The sequence below is a fragment of the Mobula hypostoma genome, chromosome 22, assembly GCF_963921235.1.
Source record: "Mobula hypostoma chromosome 22, sMobHyp1.1, whole genome shotgun sequence".
Taxonomy (NCBI): Eukaryota; Metazoa; Chordata; class Chondrichthyes; order Myliobatiformes; family Myliobatidae; genus Mobula; species Mobula hypostoma.
The window spans coordinates 58,400,939-58,424,472 of record NC_086118.1 but is presented as its reverse complement, the minus strand read 5'-3'; the positions used below and the strand labels follow the sequence as shown (position 1 = coordinate 58,424,472).

General features: G+C 46.8%; 1 protein-coding gene across 1 annotated transcript in view; it reads left to right on the top strand.

Moving 5' to 3' along the window:
• utp18 (UTP18 small subunit processome component) overlaps positions 1-23,534 on the top strand; it is a 60,676-nt gene that overhangs the window by 21,617 nt on the left and 15,525 nt on the right. The window contains exons 6-10 of the mRNA XM_063030685.1: positions 4,430-4,555; positions 6,810-6,981; positions 9,065-9,165; positions 21,611-21,701; positions 22,797-22,920. Of these exons, the coding sequence (XP_062886755.1) occupies positions 4,430-4,555; positions 6,810-6,981; positions 9,065-9,165; positions 21,611-21,701; positions 22,797-22,920 (614 nt within the window). The remainder of the gene's footprint in view (positions 1-4,429; positions 4,556-6,809; positions 6,982-9,064; positions 9,166-21,610; positions 21,702-22,796; positions 22,921-23,534) is intronic.

The window sequence follows — 23,534 nt, the reverse complement described above, 5'->3', positions numbered from 1 at the left end:
AGATCTGTCTGTGTCTGACGAGGAGAGATGGGACTTTTGTATTTGAGGCACTGCTGCTCATTTGAGAGGTCAGAAGCTGCACCACTGTGGTTCTCCCACTCCTCACAGCCCCTGAACTTTGTCCTTCTCAGCTGGGCAAGTACCGGCGTTTAGGCCATGAGACATAGAAGCAGATTTAGGTCATTTGACCCGTCAAGTCTGCTCCGCCATTCCTTAATGGAGGTGTTTCGGGGCTCTGGGCCTGTACTAGCTGGAGTTTAGAAGAATGGGGGCGGGTGTGGTGAAATCTCATTGAAATACATTGAAAGGGCTAAATTGGGTGGACATGGAGAAGATGTTTTTCTATACTGGGAGAGTCTAGGACCAGAGGGCACGGTCTCAGAATACAAGGACGTTAGATTCACAGAAAAGTACAGCATAGAAACAGGCCCTTCAGCCCATTTAGTCCATGCCCAATCATTTAGACTCCCTGCTTCCATCGACCTCTACCGGAACCAGACCCCTCCATACCCATACCATCCATGAACCTATCCAAACTTCTCTTGAACATTGAAATTGAGCTTGCGTGCATCAATTGCGCTAGCAGCTCGTTCCACATTCTCACAACCTTCTGAGTGAAGAAGTTTCCCCTCATGTTCCCCTAAAACTTTTAACCTATAACCTTGAGTTGTAGTCCCACCCAACCTTAAGGCCAATTTATACTTCTGCATCAAATCTACACCGTAGGTACGGTGTAGCTGTGTAGCCGCGTACCCTACACCGTAGCCTGACACGCAGCTCACCAAAAATGTAACTACGTGTTGCAATGACGCAGCCTGCAACAACTGTGATTGGTCGGCTTGGTAGCATCGCATTTCCAGTTGCTGCTGCTTGTCAAACCGTCAAATCTACCTCCTGACATCCAAAAATATTTGAAATGCATTTCCTCGTCCATGTCTCTCAGTGGCCAACAAGCACAGAAAGTTCACCCTCCTTCTGCCTCAATCCGTTCAATGGTCGTACACAGCATCCCCTCCAACGTCTTCTCTCCTTTCTGCATTGCAGTAATTTCAATAAAAGTAACTCTTGTTCAACATTTATTAGCTCCAACTCCAACATGATGTGCTCAGTTTCAGTCGCCATTGTTTGAAGTACACAAAGAAACTCAACACAGTGGCATAGAAACCCCACCGCCAACTAGCGTTTTGGCGGTGAATTGCAGAGCAACGTAGACACACCAACGCACAAGTATAAATGCTCACAACAGCGTAGGCTACGGCGTAGAGCCTATGCAGAAGAATAAATCAGCCTTTAGTGGAAAAAGCCTGCTTGTATTTACCCTATCTATACGTCTCATAATTTTGTTTACCTCTATCAAATCTCACCTCAATTTCCTACATTCCAAGGAATCAATTCCTAACCTATTCAATCTTATAAACTCAGATCCTCCAGTCCCGGCAACATCCTTATAAATTTTCTCTGTACTCTTTCAATCTTATTTACATCTTTCCTGTAGGTAAGTGGCCAAATCTGCACACAATACTCCGAATTAATTCTCACCAACATCTTGCACAACTTCAACATAACATCCCAGCTCCTGTACTCAGTACTTCGATCTATGAAGGCCAATGTGTCAAAAACTTTCTTTATGACCCTGTTTACCTGTGACTCCACTTTCAATAAATTATGGATCTGTATTTCCAGATCTATTTGTTCTACCACACTCCTCAGTGCCCTACCATTCACTGTGTAAGACCTACCCTGGTCTGTCCCACCCAAGTGCAACACATCTCACTTGTCTGCATTAACCTCCATCTGCAGTTTTCAGCCCATTTTTCCAGCTGATGCAGATCCCTGTGCAAGCCATGATAGCCTTCCTTGCTGTTCACTACGCCACCAATCTTGGTGTCATCTGCAAATTTGCTGATCCAGTTGATATAGATGACAAACAACAGACTCAGCACCATTCCCTGTGGCACTCCACTAGTCACTGGCCTCCAGTCAGAGAGGCAGCCATCTAGTACCACTCTCTGGCTTCTTCCGCAAAACCGAAGTCTAATCCAATTTACTACCTCATCCTGAATGTTGAGCGACTGAACCTTCTTGACCAGCCTCCCATGTGGGACCTTGTCAAATGCCTTACTGAAGTCCACGTAGACGACATCCACTGCCTTGCCTTCATCCACTTCTAGAGTATCTTCCTCGAATAACTCTATAAGATTGGTTAGACACAAACAATAGTCCATGTCTATCCAAGTACCTATAGTTTCGATCCCTTAGAATGCCTTCCAGTAACTTTCCCACAACTGAGGTCAGGCTCACAGGCCTATAATTTCCTGGCTTATTCTTGGGAGCCTTTAAAGCTAGAGATGAGGAGGAATTTCTTTTGCCACGGGGTGAATCTATGGAATTTACTGGCTGCGGAGGCCAAGTCACTGGGTATATTTAATGCGGAGATTGATAGGTTCTTAATTAGTAAAGGTGTCAAAGGTTACGGGGGGAAGACAGAATGGGTTTGAGAAAAACGATAAAGGATAATCTGAGGAGAAATTTCTTTAGCCAGAGAGTGGTGAATCTGTGGAATTCTTTGCCATAGGCAGCTGTGGAGGCCAAGTCTTTATATTTAAGGCAAAGGTTGATGGATTATTATCAGTTGGGGCATGAAGGGATATGATGAGAAGGCAGGAGATTGGGGCTGAGAAGGAAATTGGATCAGCCACGATGAAATGGAGGAGCAGACTCGATGGGTCAAAGGCCACATTCTGCTCCTAGTCTCATAGCCTCATAAAAATAATAATAAATAATATTGAGAACATGAATTGTGGAGACCTTGAGAGTGAGTGTAGGCGTTGAATCAGTTCAGTGCTGTGAGTGAAGTTATCCACTCTGTTTCAGGAGCCTGATGGTTGAACGCAATAACTATTCCTGAACCTGATGGGGTGAGACCTGAGGCTCCTATTTCTCCTTCCTGATGGCAGGGGTGAAAAGAGACTAAGGCCTGGAGTGTGGGGCTCCTTGATGATGGATGCTGTCTGACTTGCTGAGTTCCTTCAGCATTTTGTATGTGCTTCTCAACATTTCCAGCATCTGCAGAATCTCTTGTTGAACTGAGGATCCTTTCAGACAGCGTGCTACTGATTGTAACTTGCCACTTTTTTTTTAGAAAGTCGCTGTGCGACTGGGTAGGTATTTGGAGTGTATTATCGCCTTTTCTCTCTCCCTGAGGGAGGAAGCACCCCGAGGTGTGAGGGCCACTCTCAGGCTTCAGCTGCACTGTACGTGCGTGAGAGCAGCCTTACCTGACAGCCCCTTGGGCTTCTACTCGTCCTCTTGGTGGTGAAGAACTTTGTCTGGGCTTGTTCACTTTCTGTGATGATGTTGCTGCCTTCAGTTAATTAAGTGTTTTGTCCCCACTTTAACTTTTCCAAATTCCATGTAGCAACACTCCGTTCCTTGTTGTGGCTGTTGAGATTCCAAATATCGGGGGTGGGGGGGGGGGGAACCTAATGCCTCAGGATCCAGGGCACGCGTACTTCCTGTTTGTTCAAACGGACCTGGGGCACGCGTACTTCCTGTTCACTCAAACGGACCCGGGGCGCGCGTACTTCCGGTTTGTTCAAACGGACCCGGGGCACGCGTACTTCCTGTTTACTCAAACGGACCCGGGGCGCAGGTACTTCCTGTTTACTCAAACGGACCCGGGGTGCAGGTACTTCCTGTTTACTCAAACGGACCCGGGGCGCAGGTACTTCCTGTTTACTCAAACGGACCCGGGGCGCGGGTACTTCCTGTTTACTCAAACGGACCCGGGGCGCGGGTACTTCCTGTTCACTCAAACGGACCCGGGGCGCGGGTACTTCCTGTTTACTCAAACGGACCCGGGGCGCGGGTACTTCCTGTTCACTCAAACGGACCCGGGGCACGGGTACTTCCTGTTTACTCAAACGGACCCGGGGCGCGGGTACTTCCTGTTCACTCAAACGGACCCGGGGCGCGGGTACTTCCGGTTTACTCAAACGTGGTCACTCTGAAGGTGTAGAGTTGGAAATTTTTTTATTACAGCTTGATTCAGGTATGTGAATCTGTACTGAAAGATCACATTTGCAATTTTTAAACACAGGAGATTCTGCAGATGCTGGAAATCCAGAGTAACACACACAAAATGCTGGAGGAACTGAACAAGTCAGGCAGCATCTATGGAAAGGAGTAAACAGTTACCATTTCGGGCCGAATCAGTACTTCATCTGTACTGATAAAGGGTCTCAGACCAAAATATCAATTGTCTATTTATTCCCATATATGCTGCCCAGCCTGAGTTCCTCCAGCATTTTGGATATCCTGATGTAGGCAGGTGCCTTAATCAACAATTGTACTGTTTATATCAAAAAAACATTGGCTTGTTTGAAGGAAGTTGTTGCTCTGTTCTGATGGTTTGATTACTTCTCAAAAGATAAAGAAATGCACTGATGCCAACCACGCCAGGCCGTCCACCTGCAACTTAACGACAACACAGTTCCATCCTTTGGCTCAAGTAATACTCACTGCTGGGAATGACCAGGCCATCTCGCTCTTTCAGGTTTGTTTCTGAATCCTATCAGTGCATTAAATAACAAATCCACACATTTCATTCAAACTCTTTGCTTTGTATGATGTATTATTGTTGCCTTTCATAGTGTTATTGTTAAATATCAAATCCACACATTTCATTCAAACTCTTTGCTTTGTATGATGTATTATTGTTGCCTTTCATAGTACCAGGATTGTAAGGGAAGCTGTCGGCACATTGCTCTTCATAAATCAAGTATTGAGTACAGGAGATGGGATGTTACTTTGAAGTTGTAAAAGATGTCGGTGAGGCCTAATTTGGTGTATGGTGTGCAATTTTGGTCATCTACCTGCAGGAAAGATGTAAGTAAGGTTGAAAGAATATAGAGAAAATTTACAAGGCTGTTTCCAGGACTGGAGAACCTGAGTTATAAGGGAAGATTGAATAGGTTCGGACTTTATTTCTTGGAATGTAGAAGAATGAGGGGAGATATGATAGAGGTATACAAAATTATGAGGGGTATAGATAGGGTAAATGCAAGTAGGCTTTTTCCACTGAGGTTGGGTGAGACTACAACTTGAGGTCATGGGTTAAGGGTGCAAGATGAGAAGTTTAAGGGGAACATGAGGGGAAACATCTTCACTCAGAGGGTCGTGAGAGTGTGGCATGATCTGTCAGCACAATGGTGCATGTGAGCTCGATTTTAACATTTAAGAGAAGTTTGGATAGATACATGGATGGCAGAGGTACAAAGGATATAGTCCTGGAGTATGTAGTTTAAATGGTTTGGCTGCGTTTACACAAATTTTATTGCCTCTGGGTGTGTATGACAGTAAATTAATCTGCATTGTAGTCTGCGTAAATGTGAATAAATCAGTGAGTGAGATTGCCCTGCCTCTCTATATCAAGGACTTGGAATGGTAGAGCTCTGCAGCATAGAAACAGGCCCTTCAGCCCATCTAGTCGATGCTGAACTATTAATCTGCATAGACCCATCAACCCAGACCTGGACCATAGCCCTCCCTAACCCCCTCCTGTCTATGTACTTATCCAAATTTGAAATTGAATGGGCACCCATTATGCCAACTTTTCTGACAGCTCATTCGACTCTTGCACAAGTGGAACATCCACGAATGAGTGACACTGATGGAATAGTTCTTACAAAAGAGCCAATAAAGGGTCAAGAGGAGGTTCACAAGAATGATCCTGGGATATGTGCTGATCTCATTGCCAGGTGGTTTCTAACAGGCACACAATCAATCACTGATGATCTGCTAGAATCCAGTTTGAAAGGGCAACTCCCCAGAGTCAATAGAAATGAGACACAGTCTCTAACCAGCTTGTCAGATGTCGCAACATTGATTAAATTCCGCAAGAAGCACATATTAATCAACTTACACCTTTGAGAGAAAATTTGCATTTATATAGTGCAACCTCGGAACATCCCAAAGCCTTTCTCAGCCGGTGAAGTAGCTTGTCAAGTGTAGTCAGGATCAAGAGTCAACTTTATATGTTTACATGCATTAGGAATCTGCTGTGGTAACACCATTCAACAATGATAAAGAATAGAGTGTTATATAAAATCTAAACTTGGAAGTAAAAGCACGGATGCAGAATTTGTACATTTAGGGTCGTAAAGAGAGCGTCTGGTGCACTGGCCTTCATAAATCTCAGTACTGAATACAGGAGTTGAGATGTTACTTTGAAATCGGGTCAGATGAAGTCTAACTTGTGAGCAGTTCTGCTCACCTCCCTACAGGAAAGATGTAAATAAGATTGAAAGAGTGCAGAGAAAACTTACAAGGATGTTGCCAGGACCTGAGTTACAGGGAAAGGCTGAACAGGTTCCGACTTTATTCTCCGGAGTGTAAGAGAATGAGGGAGATTTGATAGAGGTGTTCAAAATCATGAGGGTATAGATAGGATAAATAAAAGCAAGCCCTTTCCACTGAGATTGAGTGAGAAGAGAACTACTAGTCATGGGTTAAAGATGAAAGGTGAAATATTAAAGGGAACCTCAGGTGGAACTTATTGACTCATAGTGTAGTGAGAATGTGAAATGAGCTCCCAGTGGAAAGGATGATCTGGGTTTGATTGTAACATTTAAGAGAAGTTTGGATAGGTACTTGGATGGGAGGGATCTGGTTTGGGTGCAGTTTGATGGGACTAGGCAGGATAATGGTTTGGCAAAGACCGGATGGGCTGAAGGACCTGTTTCAGTGCTTTAGTAGTGTCTATAAACAAAATGTGTCGACACTCAGCTAGCCGTGTTGTTGCTCACCAGGTCGATGGAAAGACGAACCCCAAAATTCAGAGCGTCTGCCTGCAGAGGTTTCCCGTGTTCAAAGCTCGGTTCAGTGCAGATGGTGAACAGGTTATCGCTACCACCAAACATGGCAAGATGTTCTATAAGTACGACATGATGGCTGGGGCAGTCATCCCACTCAGTGTCCGAGGTGAGAGTTTGCACTATTGTTTCCAGACCCTGAGAGAGTCTGGTTCCCCCGTGGAGAGCTCTTCCTTTTCTGAGCTTCATTTGTTAAATTCTGGTCTATATTAAATAATATTGGTACCCTAACTGCTGCGCTACGGTGTTGCCCCTTGCTGACTGCTACACCGTTGTGCCTTGTCCTCACCTGCATCCTCTTCACAGCCCATACTGCAAATTAACCTGGTAACACGAGGAAGCTGGGGTCGATTACATAATTTCCTCATCAAACCATTGATATAAGTGATGTCTAACCCCAGTGCTGACCTGCAGGTGGACAATCATGATCTTTCCACACAATTAACTATTCTCTCTGTCCTGGATCGTAAGACATTGGAGCAACATAGGTCATTCAGCCCATCGAGTCTGCACTGCCATTCCATCATAACTGATTTATTGTCCCTCTTAACCCCATTCTCCTGCCTTCTCCCTGTAACCTTTGACACCTTTTCTCATCACGAACCCATCAATCTCCATTTTAAATATACTCAATGACTTGGCTTACACAGCTGCTGTGGCAATGAATTCCACAGATTCACCTCCCTCTGGCAAAAGAAATTCCTCATCTCTATTCTAAAGATTCAAGATTCAAAAGATTCAAAAAAACTTTATTGTCATTCTAACCATACATCAACTGTGCAGGGCAGAATGAGACAACGTTTCTCAGGAGCAGTGCAATCATAACATAACAAATGCAATACTAAATAATAAACATAACAGTAAATAGTAAAACACAACAGCCACATGTCAGTAAAAAGCGATGTATTGTGAGGCTGTACCCTCTGATCCTTCACTCTCCCATTATTGGAAGCATTCTGACTATTAACTAATCCTTATGTTGCCCCCAATGCTATGTGCTCTATTTTACTTCTAGTAATTTCTTGTCTGATATCTTGTTGAAGGGTTTTAAAAGTCTAAATCCATGGCGTCATCTAGTTCACCTCTACCTGTCAAGCCTAGTATTCCTTAAAATATTGCGATTTTCCACACATGATTTTGGTTTATTACGCATGCTGATTCTGCCAATTCCACTGTTGTTATCCACATGTTGTAATGATAAGATTCTAGCATTTTCCCCACTACTGACTAATCAGAATCAGGTTTATTATCACTGATGTGTTGTGAAATTTGTTGTTTTACAGCAGCTGTACATAAAAAAAAAGACTAAATTACAATGAGAATAGACCTGTAGAAAGATAAATAGTACGAAAGGAGAATGAAATGTTGAGGTAGTGTTCGCGGACTGTTCAGAAACCTGGTGATGGAGGAGAAGAAGCTGTTCCTAAAACTTGGAGTAAATGTCTTTGGACGTCTGTTCCTCCTCCCCGATTATGGCAATGAGAACAGGGCATTTCCTTCGTCCTGAAATAAGCTGCAGAAAGTTGTAAACTCAGTCAGCTCCATCTTGGGCACTGGCCTCTCCGGCATCCAGGACACCTTCAAGGAGCGATGCCTCTGAAAGGTGGCATCCGTCATTAAGGACCCCCATCACCCAGGACACCCCTCTCCTCGTTACTATCATTAGGGAGGAGGAACAGGAGCCTGGTTTCATGAATAACTTCTTCCCCTCTGCCATCCAATTTCTGAATGGACAATGAACCCATCAGTATATTTTTTTCCTCTTTTTGCACTACTAATTTAATTTATATACACTTTAATTCACAGTTTTTAAAATTATATATTACAATGTACTGCTGGAAAACAAGAAATTCCTTGACATATGCGAGTGATTCTGAGGCATCAGCCTTTAAAACTATTCTCGATGGTGGAGAGGCTAGTGCCCCGATGAAGCTGGCAGAGTCTACAAACCTCTGCAGCTGTTTCCGATCCTGTGCAATGGTGCCTCCGTACCCATCAGAATGCTGTCTACGGTTACCCGTAGAAATTTGCTGGTGGTCTGTTGTTTGCTGTTCGCTGTCAGTCAAGCTGTGGTGTTGCTACAAAATACTCTGGCTATCGTATTGTAATTGTGGGCTAGGGCAGGTCACCAGGTCTGTTTTTTTTGTGTATCACATGTTGTTACTGAAGCTGTGTGGTATTTGCATCTGTAGGTATGCAGGATTGGCAAGCCAGAAGGTTTGAAGTCTCACCAGATGGCCAGTTTCTGCTGTTCCTTGGCTCCTCTGGCTATCTGCACCTTCTCTCCTCAAAGGTAAGTGACTGTGGATTGGGTCTGGTGCTCTATGGGTCTCTGTAAGCTGGTGTCCAGTCGAGGTGGCTATGGTGATACTATTTTAATCACTGACTTCAATCCACTCTATACATCTCTGGATAAGTGTGTTGTTTTTAACACAGTCCATTAACTTTGTAAAATCAGAATCAGGTTGATCATCACTGGCCACTTTATTAGCTACACCGGTACACCTGCTCGTTAGTGCAAATGTCTAATCAGCCAATCATGTGACAGAAACTCAGTGCATAAAAACATGCAGACATAGAAACATAGAAAATAGGTGCAGGAGTAGGCCATTCGGCCCTTCAAGCCTGCACCGCCATTCAGTATGATCATGGCTGATCATCCAACTCAGAACCCTGTACCTGCCTTCCCTCCATACCCCCTGATCCCCGTAGCCACAAGGGCCATATCTAACTCCCTCTTAAATATAGCTAATGAACAGGCCTCAACTGTTTCCTGTGGCAGAGAATTCCACAGATTCACCGCTCTCTGTGTGAAGAAGTTTTTCCTAATCTCAGTCCTAAAAGGCTTCCCCTTTATCCTCAATCTGTGACCCCTCGTTCTGGACTTCCCCAACATCGGGAACAATCTTCCTGCATCTAGCCTGTCCAATCCCTTTAGGATTTTACATGTTTCAATCAGATCCCCCCTCAATCTTCTAAATTCCAATGAGTATAAGCCTAGGTCATCCAGTCTTTCATCATATGAAAGTCCTGCCATCCCAGGAATCAATCTGGTGAACCTTCTTTGTACTCCCTCTATGACAAGGATGTCTTTCCTCAGATTAGGGGACCAAAACTGCACACAATACTCCAGGTGTGGTCTCACCAAGGCCTTGTACAACTGCAGTAGTACCGCCCTGCTCCTGTACTCGAATCCTCTTGCTATAAATGCCAGCATACCATTTGCCTTTTTCACTGCCTGCTGTACCTGCATGCCCACTTTCAATGACTGGTGTATAATGACACCCAGGTCTCGTTGCACCTCTCCTTTTCCTAATCGGCCACCATTCAGATAATAATCTGTTTTCCTGTTTTTGCCACCAAAGTGGATAACTTCACATTTATCCACATTAAATTGCATCTGCCATGAATTTGCCCACTCACCTAACCTATCCAAGTCACCCTGCATCCTCTTAGCATCCTCCTCACAGCTAACACTGCCGCCCAGCTTCGTGTCATCCTCACACTTAGAGATGCTGCATTTAATCCCTCATCCAAGTCATTAATATATATTGTAAACAACTGGGATCCCAGCACTGAGCCTTGCGGTACCCCACTAGTCACTGCCTGCCATTCTGAAAAGGTCTCGTTTATTCCCACTCTTTGCTTCCTGTCTGCCAAGCAATTCTCTATCCACATCAATACCTTATCCCCATTACCGTGTGCTTTAAGTTTGCACACTAATCTCCTGTGTGGGACCTTGTCAAAAGTCTTTTGAAAATCCAAATATACCACATCCACTGGTTCTCCCCTATCCACTCTACCAGTTACATCCTCAAAAAATTCTATGAGATTCGTCAGACATGATTTTCCTTTCACAAATCCATGCTGACTTTGTCCGATGATTTCACCGTTTTCCAAATGTGCTGTTATCACATCTTTGATAACTGACTCTAGCAGTTTCCCCACCACCAATGTTAGGCTAACCGGTCTATAATTCTCTGGTTTCTCTCTCCCTCCTTTTTTTAAAAAGTGGGGTTACATTAGCCACCCTTCAATCCTCAGGAACTAGTCCAGAATCTAAAGTGTTTTGAAAAATTATCACTAATACATTCACTATTTCTTGGGCTACTTCCTTAAGCACTCTAGGATGCAGACCATCTGGCCCTGGGGATTTATCTACCTTTAATCCCTTCAATTTACCTAACACCACTTCCCTACCAACATGTATTTCCCTCAGTTCCTCCATCTCACTGGACCCTCTGTCCCCTACTATTTCTGGAAGATTATTTATGTCCTCCTTAGTGAAGACAGAACCAAAGTAATTATTCAATTGGTCTGCCATGTCCTTGCTCCCCATAATCAATTCACCTGTTTCTGTCTGTAGGGGACCTACATTTGTCTTGACCAATCTTTTTCTTTTCACATATCTATAAAAGCTTTTACAGTCAGTTTTTATGTTCCCTGCCAGCTTTCTCTCATAATCTTTTTTCCCCTTCCTAATTAAGCCCTTTGTCCTCCTCTGCTGAACTCTGAATTTCTCCCAGTCCTCAGGTGAGCCACTTTTTCTGGCTAATTTGTATGCTTCTTCTTTGGAATTGATACTATCCCTAATTTCTCTTGTCAGCCACGGGTGCACTACCTTCCTTGATTTATTCTTTTGCCAAACTGAATAGTCAAGACATTCAGTTGTTTTTCAGACCAAACAGCAGAATGGGGCAGGAATGTGAGCTAAGTGACTTTGACCATGCAATGACTGCTGATCTCCTGGGATTTTCACGTACAACAGACTAAAGTTTACAGAGAATGGTGCGAAAAACAAAAAAAAAATCCAGTGAATGACAGTCCTGTGGGTGAAAGCACCTCGTTAATGAGAGACTCAGGGGAGAATGGCCAGACTGGTTCAAGCTGACAGGAAGGTGACAGTAACTCAAAGAACCACACACTGTAACAGTGGTGTGCAAAGGGCATCTCTGAACACACAACATGTCAAACCTTGAATTGGATGGGCTACAGCTGCGGTAAACCATGCCGGCTTCCACTCCTGTACATAATAAAGTGGGCACCGAGTTGTGTTGTGAAATGTTGTTTTGTTCTAGCAGTACAGTGTCATAGATAAAAATGCTCTAAGTTAGAATAGGCAACAAGTAGTGTAAAACTAGAGAGGTGGGTTCATGGGCTGTTGAGAAATCCATGGTAGAGGGGAAGAAGTTGTTGCTAAAGCACTGAGTGTTATCCTCGTTCAGTGTGGAAATTCAGTCAAAGTGCCAAGTTTGGTGCAGATGTTAGGGTGTGATCAATAAACGTACAGGAACGGTGAGGCGCTGGTTTACACCGTGTGAATGGGTGCACTGACATTGAAGCCCTCCACTGGTCAGGCTCAGTCATGGATGTTGTGTCCCAGCTGTTCACCAGATATACAGGCCAGGACAGTATGATGTGGAGAGCAGGCTCCCCTTCTCCACGCACCAGACCAATCCAGTGAAGCAGCAGAGACCAGCACAGTCTGGCACCAGTGTCACAGGAGGTGCCAGTCAGCGTTGAACTCAATGTAGGACTGCCTTAGGGACTCCAGCTCTGGATTTTTTTCTTGGGGGTTACTCCTGAAGCCTTCTCCATGAGTGGGTTTAGCCACAAGGCAGTGGAAGTTTGAGATCAGAGTTCTCCTCCTCCTAGATGAACTGTCAACCATGGCTGACGAGCCCCCCCGCCACTCCCGCTCAGTGCGACTGGTCGAGCTCCCCCCCCCACTCCCGCTCAGTGCGATTGGTGGAGTCCCCCCCCCCCACTCCCGCTCAGTGCGACTGGTCGAGCCCCCCCCCCACTCCCGCTCAGTGCGACTGGTCGAGCCCCCCCCCCACTCCCGCTCAGTGCGACTGGTGGAGCCCCCCCCCACTCCCGCTCAGTGCGACTGGTGGAGCCCCCCCCCCCACTCCCGCTCAGTGCGACTGGTGGAGCCCCCCCCCCACTCCCGCTCAGTGCGACTGGTGGAGCTCCCCCCCCCCCACTCCCGCTCAGTGCGACTGGTGGAGCCCCCCCCCACTCCCGCTCAGTGCGACTGGTGGAGCCCCCCCCCCCACTCCCGCTCAGTGCGACTGGTCGAGCCCCCCCTCCACTCCCGCTCAGTGCGACTGGTGGAGCCCCCCCCCACTCCCGCTCAGTGCGACTGGTCGAGCCCCCCCCCCACTCCCGCTCAGTGCGACTGGTCGAGCCCCCCCCCCACTCCCGCTCAGTGCGACTGGTCGAGCCCCTCCCCCCACTCCCGCTCAGTGCGACTGGTCGAGCCCCTCCCCCCACTCCCGCTCAGTGCGACTGGTGGAGCCCCCCCCCCACTCCCGCTCAGTGCGACTGGTGGAGCCCCCCCCCCACTCCCGCTCAGTGCGACTGGTCGAGCCCCCACTCCCGCTCAGTGCGACTGGTCGAGCCCCTCCCCCACTCCCGCTCAGTGCGACTGGTGGAGCTCCCCCCCACTCCCGCTCAGTGCGACTGGTGGAGCTCCCCCCCCCCGCTCAGTGCGACTGGTGGAGCTCCCCCCCACTCCCGCTCAGTGCGACTGGTGGAGCTCCCCCCCCCACTCCCGCTCAGTGCGACTGGTGGAGCCCCCCTCCCCACTCCCGCTCAGTGCGACTGGTCGAGCCCCCCTCCACTCCCGCTCAGTGCGACTGGTGGAGCCCCCCCCACTCCCGCTCAGTGCGACTGGTCGAGCCCCCCCACTCCCGCTCAGTGCGACTGGTGGAGCCCCCCCCCCCACTCCCGCTCAGTGCGACTGGTGGAGCCCCCCCCCCACTCCCGCTCAGTGCGACTGGTCGAGCCCCTCCCCCCACTCCCGCTCAGTGCGACTGGTCGAGCCCCTCCCCCCACTCCCGCTCAGTGCGACTGGTCGAGCCCCCCCCCCACTCCCGCTCAGTGCGACTGGTCGAGCCCCTCCCCCCACTCCCGCTCAGTGCGACTGGTGGAGCCCCCCCCCACGCCCGCTCAGTGCGACTGGTGGAGCCCCCCCCCACTCCCGCTCAGTGCGACTGGTGGAGCCCCCCCCCCCACTCCCGCTCAGTGCGACTGGTGGAGCCCCCCCCCCACTCCCGCTCAGTGCGACTGGTCGAGCCCCTCCCCCCACTCCCGCTCAGTGCGACTGGTCGAGCCCCCCCCCCACTCCCGCTCAGTGCGACTGGTCGAGCCCCCCCCCCCACTCCCGCTCAGTGCGACTGGTCGAGCCCCCGCCCCCCACTCCCGCTCAGTGCGACTGGTCGAGCCCCCGCCCCCCACTCCCGCTCAGTGCGACTGGTCGAGCCCCCGCCCCCCACTCCCGCTCAGTGCTACTGGTCGAGCCCCCGCCCCCCACTCCCGCTCAGTGCGACTGGTGGAGCCCACCCCCCAGTCCCGCTCAGTGCGACTGGTGGAGCCCCCCCCCCACTCCCGCTCAGTGCGACTGGTGGAGCCCCCCCCCCACTCCCGCTCAGTGCGACTGGTGGAGCCCCCCCCCCCACTCCCGCTCAGTGCGACTGGTTTTAAAGCACTGATAACCTGCCTTTGCCCCCATCTCCTGTCAGTAGAAACGGCTCCGCTGGGCTTGGTAGCTAAGCCACACGTGAAGGCCAGAGGCTGGACTTGGTTGTTAGAGGCTATTTGAAATAGACAGCATTGGGAGCATTCAGTAGTTGGTGGGTGCTTATCCCCACTACTAATCCCCTCCCCAACACGGCTATAGCAACCTTGTAGTGGTTACTTGGAAAAACTAACCAAAACAGCTGAGAGACTGAGGAGGGACTCAGCACTGTGACGCACTTCCAGATGACTGAGTTCCAGGTTGGAAAATGTACATTTGATCCTTTATTATGAAACCAGCAAAGATGGGCTATCAAAATTAGTGATACTACGAAACTTGCAGAATTAGCAATAACAGAATTAGTGTAATAAGCAGTCGACAAAAAATATCTAAGTCCTTACTCAGTCTCTGTCTCCAACTAAACTAACAAGACAGAGGGTGAATACGTGAAGACCCTCGTTAATGACAAATTGCTGTAACCTGTAATAAAACATGAAACACAAAGCACAGCGCAGACAGTCAGAAAGTAGATACATAGCTGCTACAAACCTTAACGAACTGCACTGACGTTGTGCTCTCAATAACTAGGCAGTTGTCATTACTGGAGGTGTTGTAATTCAGCTTCAGCACATCTGTTCTGTACGTTCATTTTATTTCTTTGCTCTGAAGATTACAGGTTTTCCATTTGGTCTGTCATCTGGCAATTCTACTCCTCAGTCTACAAGCTAATGTCTTATGGTTTTATATTTGACCCACTGAGTCTGCTCTGCCATTCTATCATGGCTGATTTATTTTCCCCCTCAACCATATTCTCAGAATGAGAATTGGGTTTAATATCACCAGCATACCTGGTGAAATTTGCTGTTCTGCTGCAGAAGTACATTGCAATATATAGTGATTAAAAACTATAAAATACAATAAGTATATGTGAAAAATAAAACAAGTAGTGCAAAATGAGGCAAAATTTCTGAGGAAGAGTTCATGGTTTCAGTATCCGTTCAGAAATCTGACAGCAGAGGGGAAGAAGCTGTTCCTGAAACATTGAGTATGTGTCTTCAGGCTTCTGTACCTCCTCCTTAATGGCAGCAATGAGAAGAGGGCATGTCTTGGGTGAAGGGGCTCCTGCCTTCTCCCCTTAACCCTAACCCTTACTAATCAAGAGTCTTTGTTTTAAAGATACCTAATAACTTGGCCTCCACAGCTGTGCGTGACAGTGAATTCCACAGATTTACCAGCCTCTGGGCTAAAGAAATTCCTCATCTCTGTTCTAAAGAGATGACTTTCTACTCTGAGGTTGTGTCCCCTCTGGTCTATGCTTATGGGTATCTAAATGACAGCAGGCAGTTGATTTGGTTCTTGCCCACTGCAGGGATTTGTTTATCGGGGTGTGTGCTACACAGTAGATGCAGCACGAGGAGGAGCCTGGTGAGCTCGTTGATTCCCGGTATTTGTCCGGAACGTAAAGGTCAGCTCTGGAATGTGGCTCAATGAGCCCGTTTTGCCAACGGCTACTGTTACATCTACACACCCGTGCAGCTTAGATCTGCACAGCAGGGTCACCTGCAAACTGGAAAATGTACATTTCTCATGTGAACCTCAACATGACCAGCCATACAGCAGGGAATCAGGCCCTTCAGCCCATCATGTTTATGCTAGAGATTGTTCCCCTTGACATTAATCCCATTTTCCCGTACTCAGCCTGTAGCCTTCAGAGCCATAGTGTCTCAGGTGCTCATCTCAATATTATTCAAATACTGTCAGGTACCTGTCTCAGCAAATTCTCCCCACACTTCAAATTCTCCCTCCAATCCTCTCCTAATCTGCATACCTTAACCCTTTGTTATAGTGTCATAGAGCACTATAGCACAAAAACTGGCCCTTTGTCCCTTCTAATCAAGGCCTACCCAATCTTCTGCATAGTCCCATGTTTTATCTGCAGTTGTTCCATAGCCCTCTGTACCCCTCTCATCCACGTTCATATCCAGACAATCGAATCTGCATCCACCACTTCTGCTGGTAGCTCATTCCAGGCTTGCACAATGCTCTGAGAGAAGAAATTTCCCTTCACGTTCCCTATAAATATTTCACTTTTGTTTTGGTGTGTGCCTGTGTGCATGCGTGTCCGTGTGTACATCTGTGATGATGCATTTTTCATGGCTTTTACAAGGCGCAGAGCCAGAGAGAGACTGTGGTGAGCCACTCCTCACACAGACACTTTCACAGTATTTTCCCTTTGTTTTACGAGGTTGAGTTGTGATCTCGACACTCAACCCGGCACGGGTGGAAAGCATACTCGGGGGTGGACCCGACTGGTTTCGAACCCGGGAACCTCCACTCCCGGGTCCGGCGCTGATGTCGTTGCGCCACCAGCCGGCCCTCACCCTTCACTCTTAACCTACAACCTCCAGTTGTAGTCCCACCCAACTTCAGTGGAAAAATCCTGCTTGCCTTTACCCTATCTATACCCCTCATAATTTTGTACATCTCTATCAAATCTCCCCCATTCTCCTTCGCTTCAAATCTGCCTTCGTCTTAGACTGCCTCTGCTTAAAGGGAAGAAGTTTGTCATTATGGCAGGTGAATTGAATAAGTATTTTACATCAGAAAATCACTGTGGAAGACACCAGCAGTATGGTGGATGTTCCAGGTGTCGGGCCATACGGTGCTTGAAGTTACCATTACTAGGGAGAAGGTTCTTGGGAAACTGAAAGGGTTAAAGGTAGATAAGTCACCTGGACCAGATGGTGTACATCCCAGAGTTCTGAAAGAGGTGGCTGAAGAGATTGTGGAGGCTTTAGTAATGAGCTTTCTAGAATTGCTAGATTCTGGAGTGATTCCGGAAGACTGGAAAATTGCAGATATCACTCCACTCTTCAAGAAGGGAGGAAGGTAGAAGAAAGGAAATTATACACCATTTACTCTGACCTTGATGGTTGGGAAGATGTTGGAGTCTATTGTTAAGGATGTGGTTTCAGGGTACTTGGAGGCACATGATAAAATAGGCCGTAGGCAGCATGGTTTCCTCAAAGGAAAATCTTGACGGACAAATCTGTTGAAATTCTTTAGAAAAAAATAACAAGCAGGATAGACAAAGGAGGATCGGTTGATGTTGTGTACTTGGATTTTCTTTTGACAAGGTGACACACGTGAGACTGCTTAACAAGCTATGAACCCATGGTTTTACAGGAAAGATTCTAGTATGGAGAAAGCAGTGGCTGATTGGTAGGAGGCGAAGGGATAAAGGGAGCCTTTTCTGGTTGGCTGCTGGTGACTAGTGGTGTTCCACAGGGGTCTGTGTTATATCTCCTTTTGCAATATATTTCAATGATTTGGATGATGAAATTGATGGCTTTGTTGCAAAGTTAGTGGACAATGCAATGATGGGTGAAGGGGCAGGTAGTTTTGAGGAAGTAGGCTATAGAAGGACTTGGATTAAGAGAATGGGCAAAAAAAAAGGCAGATGGAATACAGTGTTGGGAAGTGTACGGCCATGCACTTTGGTAGAAGAAATGAAGGGGTGGGCTGTTTTTTAAATGGAAAAAAAATACGAAAAACTGAGATGCAGAGAGACTTAGGAGTCCTTGTGCGGGATTCCCTAAACGTTAATTTGCAGGTTGAGTCTGTGGTAAGGAAGGCAAATGTGATGTTAGCATTCATTTCAAGAGGACTAGAACATAAAAGCAAGAATGTAATGTTGAGACTTTATAAGCACTGGCGAGGCCTCAGTTGAGTATTGTAAGCAGTTTTGGGCCCCTTATCTTAGAAAGAATGTGCTAGAACTGAAGAGGGTTCAAAAGGAGGTTCATGAAAATGATTCCAGGAATGAGCAGCATATCATATGAAGAGCATTTGGTGGCGCTAGGCCCGTATTCTTCTGGAATTGAGAAGAATGAGGGGTGATCTCATTGAAACCAATCAAAAGGTGAAAGACCTAGATAGAGTGGATGTGGAGAGGATGTTTCCTATAGTGGGAGAGTCCAAGACCAGAGGACGCAGGCTCAGAATAGAAGGACGTCCTTTTAGAATGGAGATGAGGAGTAATTTCTTTAGCCTGAGAGTGGTGAATCTGTGCAATTTGTTGCAACAGGCAGCTGTGGAGGCCAAGTCTTTATCAAAGTTCAAAGTAAAATTTATTATCAGAGTATATACATGTCACCACATACAACCCTGAGATTCTTTAACTTAGCAAATCTATAGAACAGTAACTGTAAGCAGGATCAATGGACAACAAACTGCATATGCAGATATCAATAAATAGGGAGCATGAAATAACAAGATAAAAAGAGTCCTTAAATGAGTATTCCTTTTTGTTCAAAACCCTGATGGATGGCGGGGTAGCAACTGTTTTTGAACCTGCCGGTGTGAGGCCTCAGGCGCTTGTACCTACTACCTGATGGCAGCAGCGAGAAAAGAGCATGGCCTGGGTGGGGAGGGTCTTTGATGATGGATGCTGCTTTTCGACAGCAACATCTCATGTAGGTATGTTCAATGGTTGGGAGGGCTTTACCTGTGATGTAGGGGGCCGAATCCACTACCTTTCCGCTCAAAGGCATTGGTGTTACCATACCAGACCATAATGCAGCCAGTCTGCACACTCTCCACCAAACATCTATAGAAGTTTGCCAAGGTTTCTGCAGACATACTGAATCTCCACAGACTCCTGAGGCTGTAGAGGCACTGTTGTGCTTTCTTTGCAGTTATATTTATATGATGCTTCAGGACAGGTCCTCTAAGATAGTGACACCCAGGAACTTAAAGTTACCGACTCTCTCTACCTCTGATCCTCCAATGATTACTGGGTTCCCTCTCCTGAAGTCTACAGTTAGTTCTTTGGTCTTACCGACATTGAGTGAGAGGTTGTTGTGATTACACCACTCAGCCAAGTTTTCAATATCCCTCCTGTGTGCCGATTTATCACCACCTTTGATACAGCCCACACAGTGGAGTCATCAGCAAACTTGTACATGGTGTTGGAGCTGTACTTAGCCACACGGTCATAGGTGTAAAGTGAGTATAGCAGGGGTCTAAACACACAGCCTTGTGGTGCTCCTGTGCTGATGGAGATTGGGTCTAAGTATACATCCCTGTGGTGCTCCTGTGCTGATGGAGATTGGGTCTAAGTATACATCCCTGTGGTGCTCCTGTGCTGATGGAGATTGGGTCTAAGTATACATCCCTGTGGTGCTCCTGTGCTGATGGAGATTGGGTCTAAGTATACATCCCTGTGGTGCTCCTGTGCTGATGGAGATTGGGTCTAAGTATACATCCCTGTGGTGCTCCTGTGCTGATGGAGATTGGGTCTAAGCTCACATCCCTGTGGTGCTCCTGTGCTGATGGAGATTGGGTCTAAGTATACATCCCTGTGGTGCTCCTGTGCTGATGGAGATTGGGTCTAAGCTCACATCCCTGTGGTGCTCCTGTGCTGATGGAGATTGTGGAGGAGATGTCTTTGCAAATCCGTACTGACTGGGGGCTACAAGTGAGGAAATTCAGGATCCAATTGCACAAGGGGTTATTGAGGCCCAGGTCTTGGAGTTTACTGACTATGTATATTTAAGGCAGAGGTTGATAAGATTCTTGATTGGTCAGGGTATAGAGGGGTACGGGTGGTGGTGGGGAGGCAGGAGACTGGGGCTGAGGAAAATGGATCAGCCATGAAGAAATGGTGGAGCAGACTCGATGGGCCAAATGGCCTAATTCTGCTCCTATATTGTATGGTCTTATAGATAGATATACTTCATTGATCCGGAGGGAAATTGGGTTTCGTTACAGCTGCACCAACCAAAAATAGTGCATAAATATAGAAATACAAAAACCACAAACAATCAAACAACAATATGCAAACTATGCCAGATGGAAATAAGTCCACGACCAGCCTATTGGCTCAGGGTGTCTGACCCTCCACGGGAGGAGCTGCACGTTTGATGGCCACAGGCAGGAACAACCTCCCGTGCTGCCAAGTGTTGTATCACGGTGGAATGTGGCCGAAGTCCAACAGTAAAAAGTTCAATATCCGGTCTACAAACACGTTCCTCGATCGTAATATGAGTATCCCTTGTTACTTCTGAGTATTTCACTTACATCTTCCCCTTGGCCACTCTCCCAAAATCTGTGGACTCACTTGTTCTTGATATTTATTGCTTATTTGTTACTTTTTTTCTTTTTTTTTTCTGTATTTGCAGTTTTGTCTTTTGCACATCAGTTGTTTGTCTTTGTGTGTGTGGATTTTCACTGATTCTATTGCGTCTCTTTGTATTTACTGTGAATGCCTGCAAGAAAATGAATCTCAGTGGTGATGGATATAGTTTGATAATAAATTTACTCTGAATGTACTCTAACCCATCCCTGGAGACACGGGAGACTGCAGATACTGGAATGTGGAGCAATTCTGTTCTGTAGGTCATCTGGCCACCAGACATCGCATTTTCCCACGAGGGACTTCGCTGCCACTTTGTGCACATTCACCAATGTAGGATCGGATGGAAGTAGAAAAAACCTGCAGATACCGGAAAAAAGAAGTTAAAATAGAAAATGTTTTACCTGCCATGTCAGGCAGCTTCTGTGGGGAGAGAAACAGGGTTAATGCTGATTAGAACCCAGTGCAGAGCTAGATTCCCATCAGAAACAGGAGATTGTACAAATGCTGGAGGAACTCAGCAGGTCAGGCAGCATCTGTGGAGGGGAATAAACAGTCGACGTTTCAGGCTGAGACCCTTCATCAGGGCTCGAAGGGAAGGGGACAGAAGCCAGAACAAGAAGGAGGGTGAGGGGAAGTACAAGTTGTGAGATGATAGGTGAGACCAGGTGAGGGGGAAGCTGGGTGGGTGAGGGAGGGAGGATGAAGTGAGAAGCTGGGAGGTGACAGGTGGAAGAGGTAAAGGGCTGAAGAAGAATCTGATAGGAGAGGAGAGTGGACAGTGAGAAAAGGGAAGTGGAGGAGTAAACCAGAGAGAGATGAATGAGGAGGGAACCAGAATGGGGAATGGAAAAAGGGAGGAGTGGGGTTATCACCATAGGTTAAAAAAATCAATGTTCATACTGTCATGTTGCCCCCCCCCCCCATTCATTCCTTGGTGAATTCCTATCAGGATGACTAGCTCGATGGGATTGTTCCCTTCCACTGATTATTATATGTTTGGGATGGGGGGGGGGAGGGAGTGACAATTAATACCAGGAAATTCTTCACTGTCTAACCGTCTGTCTGTTCCTCCTGTAGACTAATGAGTTTGTGGGTAGTATGAAGGTCAATGGCCTGGCAGTTGGCGCTGCCTTCTCTCCGGATGGCAGCACAGTCTACACAAACTCAGGTGAGCAGCTCTGATGTTGTACAGGAAATAGTGGGGTGAGGAGCAGGCATTGAATGAGTATCTGGAGACTGGGATTGGCTCTGATCTGTCTAACAAGCAAATGTGCCCTACTAATCACAAACCTATCAACCTCTGCCATAAATATACCCAATGACTTGGCCTCCACAGCTGTCTGTGGCAATGAATTCCACAGATTCACCACCCTCCGGATAAAGGAATTCCTCCTCTTTCAACAGGAAGTCCTTGTACTCTGGGGCTGTGCCCTCTGGTCCTGGACTCTTCCATCCTCTCCATGTTCACTTTACCTAGACCAGGGGTTCCCAACCCTTTTTTTTTTAATGCCATGGACCCTTACAATTAACCAAAGGGTGCATGGACCCCAGGTTGGAAACCCCGATTATAGACCTTTGTTGAGACTGCTTAATTTCATTGGTCAGAATTCACCCAGACTGTTGAGGGTTACGTTTGCTTTGTGTGTTACGTGTTATGTTGTATGTTATTACGTTTTGGACTGGATTTTTTTCTGATATATATGTCTCCATTTGTTTGCAAGGCAAAAAATAAAGTCTACGTTAGAAGGAATTACACTCGTGTCGATTTTTGTCAGCACTCCTACACGGTTTATTATTCAATAGAATCAGAATCAGGTTTATCATCGCTGACAGATGTTGTGAAATTAGTTGTTTTGTGGCAGCAGTACAGTGCAATACATAAACATTACAAAGTACAATAACAAATATAGAATCATAACTATGCATGAAGTGAGCTGATGTTCATGGGTAATTCATGACAGCAGAGGGGACGATGTTCCTAAAATGTGGAGTCTGTGTCTACAGTGTAACTGTCTTGCAGTTATTTACAGGGGAAAAAAAACAATAAAACTTGTGAAAAACTGCACATAAACAGACAAAGCCTGACAAACAACCAATGTGCAATAGAAACACTGTACAAATAAATAAAAACAATAATACTGAGCACGAGTTGTAAAGAGTCCTTGAAAGTGAGTCAGTGGATGGTAGAATCAGTTTGGAGTTGTGCTGATTGTATATAGTACATAACTGAATCTGGCTGCTGTGTTTTCACTTAATACTCCAGATGAAGGAGACGTTTATGTCTGGGACGTGAAGAGCAGGAGGTGTCTGAATAGGTTCACAGATGAGGGCTGTTTGAAGGGGATATGCATTGCCATTTCTCGGAACGGGCAGTACCTCGCCTGCGGGTAAGTGAAGTCTTCTACGCGATTCCCTCTGATTGGGATCCCAGCACATTGAGGCCAAGGGTGACCGTGTGGCTGCTTTACCTCGAGGGCTGTACGTCCATCTGTCTTGGGGTCCCCTATGATCCAGAGTGGCTGCATGCTGAGAGGACACATGAAAACCAAGCCCTGGGTGACAGGGAAAGGGAGGGGCAGGTCCTGTGATCCAGTGTGGGTTTTGAGTTGGGGCTCGGAGTCGTGGCCTTTCCAAGTCTCAGGTGAGGTGGAGAGTGATGGGGAGGAAGGAGTTGTGTACACGTTAGGGATAGAGGAGACATTGGGAACTCACAGATCCACCTGGTGGAGAGTGTGAGACACAGTGAGAGCTGGACTTGAGAAAGGGGATGTCTGCTCATGTGATGTGATTGCTCGTGGCTGTTTGCACTATTGTCTTATAAATTGTTGGTTGCTATTGTGTTGTGTTATGGTATTGTCCTGTGTTTCAATCTTGACACTGATGCACAATCAGTTGTATGTTTCACATACTGGCAGTAAAGTGGTTCTGATTCTGATAAAGATTAGTTTTGAACAGTGAAATACATCATTTGTGCCAACGGCCATCACAGTTCGAGGAGGTG